At 34.1% G+C, this 12,356-nt stretch overlaps 1 protein-coding gene across 3 annotated transcripts in view; it reads right to left on the reverse strand.

Annotated features, from left to right (window-relative positions):
• LOC134267301 (gonadotropin-releasing hormone receptor-like) overlaps positions 1 to 12,356 on the reverse strand; it is a 38,472-nt gene that overhangs the window by 12,978 nt on the left and 13,138 nt on the right. For all 3 annotated transcript variants that reach the window (XM_062749528.1, XM_062749527.1, XM_062749526.1), the window contains exon 2: positions 1,412 to 1,616. In XM_062749528.1, the coding sequence (XP_062605512.1) occupies positions 1,412 to 1,616 (205 nt within the window). The remainder of the gene's footprint in view (positions 1 to 1,411; positions 1,617 to 12,356) is intronic.

The following is a 12,356-nucleotide window of genomic DNA, read 5'->3' on the forward strand; positions in this document are numbered from 1 at the left end:
TTTGAATACTAACATACTAAATCAATTACATTCACAAAAAGTGTGAGGATGTCAACTTGAAGGAACATTTCCGTAGTAAAAAGTTTATGACCGGGGTATCAAATATTTGATATCTAAATGAACCATGAAAGAAATAAAATGTAAAAAAAAAAATTATTAAGATAATACGTTTAGGGCAAACCTTTACGGCAAGCTCGAATAAACATCTCTTATATACATACTGGTTGTTAACATTTTATTCAAAATAGAGACGTTTTCTATATATTTAAATTCTGGAAAGACAAAGTTGGAAAACTTTCATGTGGTAGATATGATGCAGAATCTTTGCATTCAATGAAGTTAAATTTTGCTTGCGGTACATATGTGTGTATGTTGGGGGGGGGGTGTATATGAAAAATGAGTTTGTTTTCCCGCTCATTGGAAAGGTCTGACAAGTTGTAATAGGTATGTCCCCACCCTTTTTGTGTCAAAAATATACATAAGGTTTAATAAATCAATTTTTAATGACTGTGGGTCCCTACACAGACCCGAAACTGCCACTCCCCCTTTCATGATTCGCGAATTCGACACTGCGTGCATAATCTGAATATCATAAATAGTTATTTTTTCTTTACAGAAATTGAAATTGGAAACAAATTGAAAGAGGGGGGGGGGGTTATCAGTAAACATTTTCCAACATACAACAAATTTGACAAGCCAAAAAAAGGGGATATGTCCTTTGCCCAAACACGAAAATCTTACATCGTGTGTGTGTGTGTGGGGGGGGGGGGTCGAATTTCTTTCAGTACCATTTTTTCCACGGAAGTTGTGTATGACTCATGAATATATATTAGTTTACAATAAATTTTTATCAGAAATGATTTTTACAACAAGAATATTGCTCTTTTATCTGATTTATATCGAATCTATGTTATTTGTTTGACAAAAATTTTCCGTTTTCCGTTCCGTTCCGCTTTCCGTTCCGTTCCGCGTTTTAGCAACACCCCTTTTAAAAGCAGCGGCCTACACTGAAGATTATTACAACGCTTGGATCTGTAGCTCTCTACTTTTTCTGTCCTAAATTTCTCAAGCAGAGAACGACAGTTCTGCAGCAAGTCAGACCGACGGCGGACACTTTACCCTAAGGTCTTCTGGTCTGTGGACAGCGGAGCAAAAACTTCAGAAGTGGTAAGGGAGTCTTGAAATCGTTAAATATGGACGGGACTGTTTATTTATCTTGTCATCCATAAGCAATAAAATACCACAGAAGCAAAGTAGCCATGAAATGTCATGGATCTCGTCCCGAAGCATCTAATTTCATCAGTCCCATAGGAAATGCAAATCGATGGAATACCATCAATGATAGACGACTAAAGATCACTTATCAAACGTTTAAGGAAAAATATACACAGAATGGGGAGAAAAATCTTACCCCCAAACTCTTTGGACTTGCGGGATATTGTGAAGAGGATAAGACCATAGGCTATGATCATTAGAGTCAGAGGCAGAAAAAACTGGATGAGCATACAGAAGATGTTGTACAGTTTCTTGTAGGCCGGGCTTGGATACCCTAGGATATCAACACACTGGTAAAAATCTTCTTTAAAAGGGCCTCTGTGTACGCTAAATAGCAAAGCCTAAAAAGAGAAAAAAGAAAAAAAATTATTTATAGTATCATTTCCAAAAAATATAAATGGCTTTTGAAAATATTGACATAATTCGGCATTTGCAAAACAACCAAACAAGTTATTCCCAAGTCATAAAATGATAATATATGTAAATGTGGATTAGCATCCGAAAAATAAATACAGTTTTCGGGGGTTTTTTTCAGCAAAATATCACGTGGTTTTAGAGATCTTCCATGTCTTAGACCCAAGTTTTAGTGCAGTGGATCTAGAGTTAAATAAATACAAGTGATGAGCACATATCTACTTCAGGTTGAATTCTAGCAGTATATACATTGTTTGTTGTGTTCACAGATTAAAATTGGCAAGTTTTAACTGGTGTATATGTTTGTATAGTGAGACTGGACTGGTCAGTTTGGCAACTACATGTATGAGGAAAAGCCAATTGTATTCATGGCCGCACTGGCGTACGCATGTTTTTATTTGGGATACCGCAGCTGGTTTAAGGTCATCAATTCTTGTGCACATATTTATTTGTCATCGTGGTTTTTCCATGTGCCATCCACGTATCTTTTTTTCGACGAGTCTTTCGTGATATAAAATCGTGGAACAGCTTTTGGTCAGATTTTCGAAAATATAAGAGGAAGTGTTACGAGATTGATTATACTCGTGAAATACTTCCCATCTCTTTTTGATGTTGTGTCTTGATTTTCATAATGTAAATTTGACAATAATGTCAGTTTGGTTATGAATTAGGTCTTCCTACCAGATAGTTCTGTCAATGTCTTGCATATATAAGTCAATGTTCATTGTCTCATTTACAAAATTAACTACCAGGTCATCGGTATTTTCACCCTCATTTTCAATGATTCCAGATATTCTTAAATTTTGTCTACGTACGTTTGTACTGTTCTAAATCTTCATTTGTTAAAATTCTAGTTCAATACAACTCTCTTTGGATTTCCTCAGTTGGTCAGGAAGATTATCAAAAGATATTCTTAGAGGTTCAAGAACACTCTGTAGAGTTTCTTGTAAACTTGGAAAAAGATGACTGACAAGTGATTTAACGAACACTTTTGAAGAACAGATGCATTCTACAAATTTTGACATATAACGTCCGGTTTATGTAAGAGCACCAGCTAATGTATCAACTTTTGCATCAGTATCGCCATCAAAGTCCTCATATTCACTACAATTTTCCTGTGCTCATTTAGAACAAGGTTTAGCACTTCGGGTCTGTCCCAGTACTCCATGTTGTGTTTTTTCTTAACCGGTTAAGGCATTTTGTAATTTTAATATGAAGCATAAATTGAAGAAATCAGTTTGTGGGAGTTTTTAAAAAATGTAGGAGAATATAACTCAAACCATACTAATCACAACTAAGTTATTCAACCAACGAGTGAGCGAGCCAAAGGAATTCAATATGGAGTACGCATTTCTTTGCGTTTAGTACGTATGGAGAAATGGCGTGCAGTTTATTCATGACATTGATCCCACGTGATTTTCTTCTCATTAATATTCATAGGGCCCTGCAAAAACTCAAAATATACAATTTCTTTATTTTTTCTATATTTAAACATTCAAATCTGGTTTGTTTTTATTTCTTTAGGCCCCCGTTATAGTTTTATGGGTAGAATTTTGCGTGATTGACTGTTAAGAATGCGTGATACCGTCTTTTTAATAATAATAAGGTCGCACGGATATAAGAAATTGCCGTTTTTAAATTAAAAAGGTGGTTGTAACTCTTAATGAAATGTTGAATCATCTTTATTTTGTAAAAATAGACATTCATCTGCATCCATTAATCGACGGAAGAACTCTGTCAACTTGCAATAAACACATACATTTTATTACCAAACATGATAAAAACACTAATCCTCTGCCTCTTTCCTTCAATAAAACTATGAAGGTGGTCGCAAATTTCACTTGAGCATCAACATTATTGTTATTTCCGGTTAGAAGATATAAAGAAAAATCAAAACATCGGCGGAAGAACTTTATCCGAAATAGTTAGTACAGTGTATATAAAATTTTGCAATTTTTTGTACGTTCTCTATATAAAATCTTATGGAATCTGCTGCCATTATAGCTCCAATATGGCCTATATGTAAATGAGCAGAATGACCACCATTTCTGCATATGATAACGAGAAAACAAAGCATACAAACTTTCTTTGGACTAATTACATCGTAATGATCTCTAGTTTCCTTATGGATGTTGAAAAACAAATCATATCTTTCCAATCTCACATAAAACACCCAGTTTGACCCTTGACCTTGAAAAGGTAAAGTTTACTTTGTGAAAGTACAAGGATGTGCCAATCAAACGCGTCCCAAAATTAAATTTCCAGATAAAATATGTTTGTCAATTACATTAAATAAAGGAACATATGTCATTATATCATACAGTATATCATACAATACGTTTGAGAAAATATAAACTTCACATCTGCGTCTAAGCCCCTTTAAGAATTTTTACAATTGAAAGTAAGAGTATCGGAACAATTCAATTAAAGGAATATGTTAATAAACAATTTTATAAAGTTTTGCTTTGCTTAAAAAAAATCAATCGGGAAAACTCATTTTTATGATATTCATTTATTGTCGGTATAATTGAATTACCTGACGCTTTATTCTAATACAAAAAACCCCTGTTTTTCTACAATTAAAGACATGTAAATTATGATCGACAAGTTCAATTATTTAAAGACAAATGACTCCAAGGCATCAAAAGAATTAATCTTACACAAAAAGCTATTTAATATGTTTGCTACGATTATATCCAGCTGCAAGCGTTTGTCGTTGAAATCACATTCGCAGTCACTAATTGTATTATGCCAATTTATCCTCGAGACTCTGCCAATCCAAATCTTGATTTCGTACCATAAATACAATATATCGCGTACGATGAAAAATCGCGACTTCCAATCACACACCTGTCATCTTGGAATCTTGTCTACTTGTCCCCCTGGCGAAAACATCAAATACATGTTCATCATCGTTCAATTTAATGGATTTCACAAGAGACCCGTCGGATGCCAGCCTCCTCTAAACTTACAGCACTCGGAGGCACTATTAATTCGTTCATCGTGATAGAATAGTTCTTCTCCTTGTCAATCTTGCCTAATGCATTAATCAATATTCGGGGGGTTAAAGTTGTACGTCTGCTCATTTCTACTTAAGAATCGCAAAGACACTAGCCTGTCAGTTGACTTCATATTGAGCTTTTTGTAGTTACTTCTGTTTTTTAGATTAGGTTCGCGGAACAGTGAACTCCTATTGATTTACAAGGAATCTGAAACTGCCTAAGTGGTTAGATATAAGGATGATGAAAATTTGTAACCTTGTAAACGATTATTTCTGTATTTAGTGAATCGGCAGAACACAGCAGAATGCTTTTTCAATGTCCTAACAAAAATGATTTAGAAAAAAGACTGTTTAAATAAAATTGTAGACATTATTATGCTTTATGCTTGTAATAAGTTCTATAGATTTTCGTTCATGTTAACTTCCTAATTAATACATCTTCTTTTCTTGTAGCATCCTGGAACATTTGGGGGAGAAAAATATATTAGTCTGTAACTACATTGTACCTAACATTAATGAACGCTATCAGAAAAAGGCGATTCGACAGAGCACTTAAGTCATAAAACAGATTTTACTTTGACACAGTAAAATCAGAGCGCGGAGTATTATTTCTAAGTTTCTCTCCCCCGCTTCTCTCTCGCTTTGAATAATTCCACCAGGGATACCTTATATACACGCACTCATTCTTCCCAAAAACTCAATCTCATTAAGTGTTTGAAAGGCACCTTTTCAATTCATATATTGTATGATATATTACTACCTGGGCTGGTATAAAGAAAAATACCGTGCTCCGTGTACATTGTACGTGCGCAAGATTTTTTTTTTAATTTCTAGAGCGTATTTTTAAAATGAAGTCATTTTTAATTATCAAGGGTTTTAATTTCTTTTTAAAATTTTGAGAGAAAATTTATTGAAGTGGACAATCGTGTTAATATCTTTATCACTGATGCAAAAATGTTGGGAAAAAAGTGTACTTACAATGAAAGTGTTTTTACTCTATTATTGTGCTTCCCGATATTTCTTTGACCATGAAATAATGTTCAAGACGTTGTTTTTACGTACCTCCATTGTACCTACATGTATGTACATGTACGTGATGACTTTAACTTTTCAATTGTCAAATTTCCTTGCTTACATGTAAGCAGTAATATACATGACTGTACTGACCATCACCTGCATACGGAGTTTATATCTCTCTGTTGATTCGATACACAAGAGCATGCTCTATGTATGCACAATTCTAAAACGAGGTAAATTTTTGACAAGTTGATGGAACAAGAATTTCAGCGGTTTCGTCATCATTTCGTAAGCTCTTAGGTCGATAGAATGACCTTGTCAACAAATACAATGTATCATTGAGTCAAATGCTTGATTTTTCCGATCATGACAAAGGGCACACGGCGAGTGTGACCGGTCGGCAGGGGATGCTCACTCCCCATGGCACCTGATCCCACCTCTGATGTTCCGGAGGTCCATGTTTGCTCTGCTCATATTTTGTATTCTTAATTGGACTTTTGAGCTTGAATACTGTTCGTTATCTCCATATATTTTATTTCAACCATATACAGTGTGTAGACAGTAATAAAAATTAGGCTAATTCATGACACTGTAGATCTATGAATATAGATGCCATGTTCCTCTCACTGATCAAATCAAAAGTATGGCACAACTGTTACAGAAAAAGCAAAAAGAAAACCCAAATAATCCTCTCAAAGAAAGCATCTGATATGACTATAAAGGGCATGTTAATAAGAAGAGCCTGTTTTAATTTTCTGGCGAAGCATTTTATTTCCGAAAACTGCCAAACATGCTTCACTCTCAGAACCAAATAATAAAACTCCTTTATAGTACTCATGAACTATAACCCCTTCTCGTTTTGATTAATCAAAGTACTATGTCATCTTGTTATATTCTTTGAACACCAGCAGGCCATCAACCTATGTTAGAAAAATGGCACGTCGATCACCTGGTGCAGTGTTGACTCTCGAGTGGAGAAAAATGGATTTGAACCTTACGACACGGATTCTACTGTGAGACATGAAGACCAATTCTTTCAATGCCTTTGTAACATTTCTAAAAGATGATGACACGAAATAAATGCCTCATCGCTCAAAAGGCCCCGAGAGCCGAGTACAGATCCACAGCCCTCCACCGGCAAATGGTGGACTACTTACTTTAACAAGAGAAACAATTTTGGAATAAAAAATACTAATTTATATTGTATAAATGATTAGAAAAAGTACAAATGAAAACATTACTACAGTACATGTGTCATAGCCCTACAGTCGGATGACCTTGGAATCCCTCGAAGAATAGAGTTCATGCGTAACTCAAAGTACAGAGCATTTTCACAAAAAGAAACTACCTGTTTCCAGAAAAGTTCTGGGTAATTTTTGCTGAAACGCAACCCCAAATAGCTATAATCCAATCAGAAAATGAACTTTAGATGTACAATTACACGACATGTAATAAAGATTTTGTGAAAGTCTCGATGAAATATTAAAAAAAAAACGGCATTCAAGCTCAAAATTCAATTGAAAATACAAATGAGAGCAGAGCAAACGCGGACCTAAAAACATCAGGTGTGATCAGTTGTCATGGAGGAATAAAGGATAGAAAAGAAAGTGTTTTGAGTACATTGACGTAAACATATCATCTGAAAAAGGAGAGAAGAACTCGTGATAAATAGTGTTTGTGGGTGGGAAATAATAAAAGAAACGTATTGCTTCATTAAAGGTATCGACAAATAGTGATAAATAGAGCGAATGTCTTTTATACTTGTAATACATGTATCTATCGTGTTCGTCGTCTACAAATTAGAAAGGCACAAGTTATTGGGTTTGTAAACATCGACAAAGAAGACTGAATCGAAAGATAACCAATGCTAATCTTCCTTCAGATTTATTGAGTGTAGCACTTAATGGCAGAAAATAAAACCAAAAACTAAATCTTTTGAAGGCACGCGCTGATTGGCATTTCAAAAGGAACAAATTTCCCAATTGCATGAGGAAAACGTAGTGTATTGTTGATCGTTGTTAATATATAATTCATGTGTCCAAGCAAATTGAGTTTAATGACAATGTTTGGATACCGTATAGAGGTTATTGTTCAAGAACCCAATGGCCATGATGCCGGTATAATCAGTTCAGTTTATGATTCAAGAAACATTCAACCCATAGCTAATATTTACAAGCATAAAACATGTCAAGAGTTTATTATATTCCACAAAATAATAATTTCGGTTATGTAAGTTGAACATGTTGCTTAAGCCTGTCCTTTTTGATTCCCCAATTCAGAAAAATTGCATCTTTTGCAATTCCTTGAAAATTCGAAATATCTTTCTCATCCAGTCTTTTGATAATATGCAATTATCTAAATAAGATAAATTTTACAGCACAGTGGGATATGCAATCACATGAAAGCATTTATTATACCCCCGCTTGAAAAGTGGGAGGGTATATAGTAATCAGGATTTCCGTCCGTCCGTCCGTCTGTCTGTTACGCTTTATCTCTTATCCGCAACTCCTCTTATACTACTGAGTGAAATTTAATGAAACTTTCACAGAATCTTTATTACATATTGCCATTGTGCACCTCCTATTTTACTTTTTTATTCGACACGTATTTTAAGTTTCCCATAGCAAAACATGGACATTGCCATTATATGTTTACCTATGACGTCACATATAGAAGCTTCTGGATAACATTTGATAGGACGAGTTATTCCTCTTTACACATTACCGTTTAAAACAATATATAGCAACACTTGGACATTATGGGAGGTGGGGGGTATCATTAAGTGAGCTCATTGCTCACAGTACCTCTAGTATTCAGAACAGATTCTTTTAAAATAAATGCAATGCAGCAAAGTTTAGAGTCTCATTTTAAAAACATATCAATCTGATATTGATAGTTATATTACGGCAAAGTTGACTTTAAAGAAGATTAGAAAAGTGGTCAAATCCAAAGAACTGATATTATTTTCATAATAATTCTGGTTTGAAACTAATTCATTCAGCGTATATGATACATAGGAAAAATACATGGTATATTAAAAGATGTGGGTGGTAAACAGAAGAACCAAATTGTCATTTTATGGACACTGCATCTGATGCTGATCAAATGCATTTCAAAAATATTGGAAAATACCTCAAGTCATCCATTCTTTCAAGGTTTTTTTTCTAAAGATATGCAATTGATCTTCTACCTACGTATGACTTAGTTATTTTCGCTTACATGAAAAATTAATTTGAAGACATTTAGAATGTGTAACATATATCATTAAAAAAAATGTGAACGTCTCAGAGCAGTAACAACCAATGTTATCAACAAATCCGATCGCATGTCTGGTAATATTACCAGTTATCAATCATGATAAAGATTTTAGATATTTTTCCGTAGGTAAAAAAAAAGCATGAAACAGAAGTAATTTCTCTTGTAAAGCATCAGACGGAGGTATAATTGTCGGCAGACTTCCTCTCATTCAGTTAACAAGCGTACATTTCCGAGTCTTTCATTAGATGCGTTGTTCCTGAAACATTTTTCATTTTTTGACATGTGCTTCGTGTGTTGAAATACTAAACATTAATGAGATGGAAGATGTATGTATTATTTACAGGAACTAGACAAAACATTTAATATTTGAAATTTACAACACTTTAAAGTTATTAATTAAAAAAAAAAATTTGTCATTTATGAAAAAAAAAAGAAATATAATTTTCTTTCTTATATGAGAGTTCTTGAGCAAAAACGATCTCAGACTCTTGGCAATTTTATACAAACTTTAAGTAGTAATCGAACATCTTTGATACAACTAAATGAATCTCAGGCATACATCATGTTTATGCTTTGTCTTCTTCCATATCTTGATCTACTATACAGTTTAATAATGAAATCACACAAGAGAAAAAAACGATTAAAAAATTGAAGCAAGTTTCAAAACCCCCGACGACTACGAAAACCGGAAAATTAATATAAAAATTTTAGATACCAAACAGCGATCATTCTCAATAGTCCATTTCAAATATACCGTCATCAGCCTGAAGCAGTTTTATTTTTATTTCTTCCTTTCGTGATTTAACTCTATAAATGATAATTATGTAATATCTCAAATTACTCTACATGACTATAATATATAATACAAGTCCTATATATACCTTTCATCACTCGTTGATTTTATTGTTGTGAACATAGGCCTCTAGGTTACGGTGGCTGGTATAGGACATGGTATGAGATTTTTTTTTTTTTATTAATTCGTGGCCACGAATTTTATTTCGTTCCCACGAATTAATAAAAGAAAAATCTCATACCAGGTCGCTGAAATTCGACTTTAAAAATTTGGGGTGTATATAAAAGATATATATTTCTTAACAACTCAAATTTGTAAGTCGGATGGATGAAAGACATCTGGACTCGTGGTTGTGGATTAGTGCTTGCAGTATCGAAGAAAGGATATAATTGTTTGATAGAGCGTGATATACTGACAAGAAGCATTTAATTTTATTATTTACATTTTTATTTTTTGTCAGTTATGTGAAGAAAAAAAATGATTGTATGAATATAGATCTCTTAGTTTTTGTATCACCTTAATATAGTTTGTACATGCATCTGTTGTGAATTATAAATTTTCATTTCCCAAACAGGCACCTTAGATGAACTTTATTTTTCATATCTTTGTGGTGGTGATCGATGAATTTCTTTCGATGACCCCATCAGAAAAGATTGTTTTTATATCGAGTAAATATCAAATAGTTTATACGTAGTTCGATAAGATCTAGAATTACTTTGTAATTGAAGTTTTTTTTTTTGCATTTGACGTTCGCAGCTGCGTCTAATCATGACTGCTTGTTATTTTAAGAATGTTGTCCCCTTTCGGTTCGATACCTTGATGAATTGATCAAAGCACAAAACATTTCATTCTTGGATTGTTTCTGTAATGAGCATACAAATTATCTACGAATTTTACATGAATGATTTATCTTATTCTATTATCTTTAGTGAGTAGGAAGCATTTTGTCAATACGAAGATTTGTACGTCTAAAGCATCATGGAGAATTATCAAGGACTTTTGCAACATGTAGATTTTTTATGTTCCCGTAAACGGAGTTTCGGGGTATATAGTTTTTTTCCCTGTTCGTCCGTCTGTTTATCCGCAAAAACTTTAACCTTGCCCATAACTTTTGAGTGGGTGGGGCTATGGCTTTCATATATAACACGTGCATTCCTTGTGACAAGACATATCGTGACCTTGGAGTTTGAGCTACTTTTACAATAAATACCACACTTTTACCCTAGTCACAACTTTTGAACAGCTGGAGCCAAGGCTTTCATACTTCAATTGACTATTCATTGTGATAAGACCTTTCATTGGGTATAAATATTTTAAACCTTTTGACTCTGACCTTAGTGTTTGACCCACTTTTTACAAGCTTTAACCTTGGACATAACTTTTGAACAGTTATAACTAGCCAAAGGGCTTTCATATTTCACAGGTGTATTCCTTGAAACTAGACCTATATTTGGTTCTTATCATGTCAACGCCTGCTGTGACACAGACCTTTGTTTTTTTTTAGCTCTACTGGTCAGAGACCAGAAGAGATTATGCGATAGTAATGCGTCCGGCGTCCGTCCGTCCGTCTGTCTGTCTGTAAACAATTTTTCAAAATGCTACTCCTCCATCGGTTTTTGATTTTGATGAACGGTGTTGCCATGGTTACCAAAAATAGAAATTTCTTTGAAATTCTTTCAAAATGCTACTCCTCCTACAGTTTTGGTTTGATTTCAGTATAACTTAGCACACAAGTAGACTACATTAGGATACATAATTCTGTGCATCGGTTTTCCATTTCGATGAACGGTGTTGCCGTGGTTACTAAAAATAGAAATTTCTGTGAAATTCTTTCAAAATGCTACACCTCCTAAACTAAGATACATAATTCTGTGCATCAGTTTTTGATTTCGATGAATGATGTTGCCATGGTTACTGAAAATAGAAATTTTTTTGAAATTCTTTCAAAATGCACACAAGATTTCAATATAACTTGGCACACAAGTAGACTACACTAAGATACATAATTCTGTGCATCGGTTTTTGATATCGATGAACGGTGTTGCCGACGTTACTAAAACTAGAAATTTCTGTGAAATTCTTTCAAAATGCTACTCCTCGTACAGTTTTGGCATGATTTCAATATAACTTGGCACACAAGTAGACTACACTAAGGTACATAATTCTGTGCATCGGTTTTTGATTTCGATGATAGGTGTTGCCGTGGTTATTAAAAATAAATTTCTGTGAAATTCTTTCAAAATGCTACTCTTCCTACAGTTTTGGCATGATTTCAATATAACTTGCACACAAGTAGACTACACTAAGTTACATAATTCTCTGCATCTGTTTTTGCTTTGATGAGTGGCAAGGATCATTTTCTATTTATTGCTGTTTTAAAGTTTCAAGTCGCAACTGCTAGTTTTCTCTTCCTTTGTTTTAAGTATAAACCAGTAGAGCTACAGTCTCGACAGAGACTTCTGGTTTGAAAAAAGGTTTCATCCGAACCCGCAACTTCTGCTACAAAGTGCAGAGCGGTAACGTTGCTTATCTATTTTTAGATACTTATATCAGTTGCGGCCTGTGTTCGAACTAGCGACAGTTCGGTCACGGAGCGAG

Source organism: Saccostrea cucullata, unplaced genomic scaffold (genome assembly GCF_032062105.1).
Source record: "Saccostrea cucullata isolate Sc308-1 unplaced genomic scaffold, CSIRO_AGI_Scuc_v1 ctg254, whole genome shotgun sequence".
NCBI classification, from domain to species: Eukaryota; Metazoa; Mollusca; class Bivalvia; order Ostreida; family Ostreidae; genus Saccostrea; species Saccostrea cuccullata.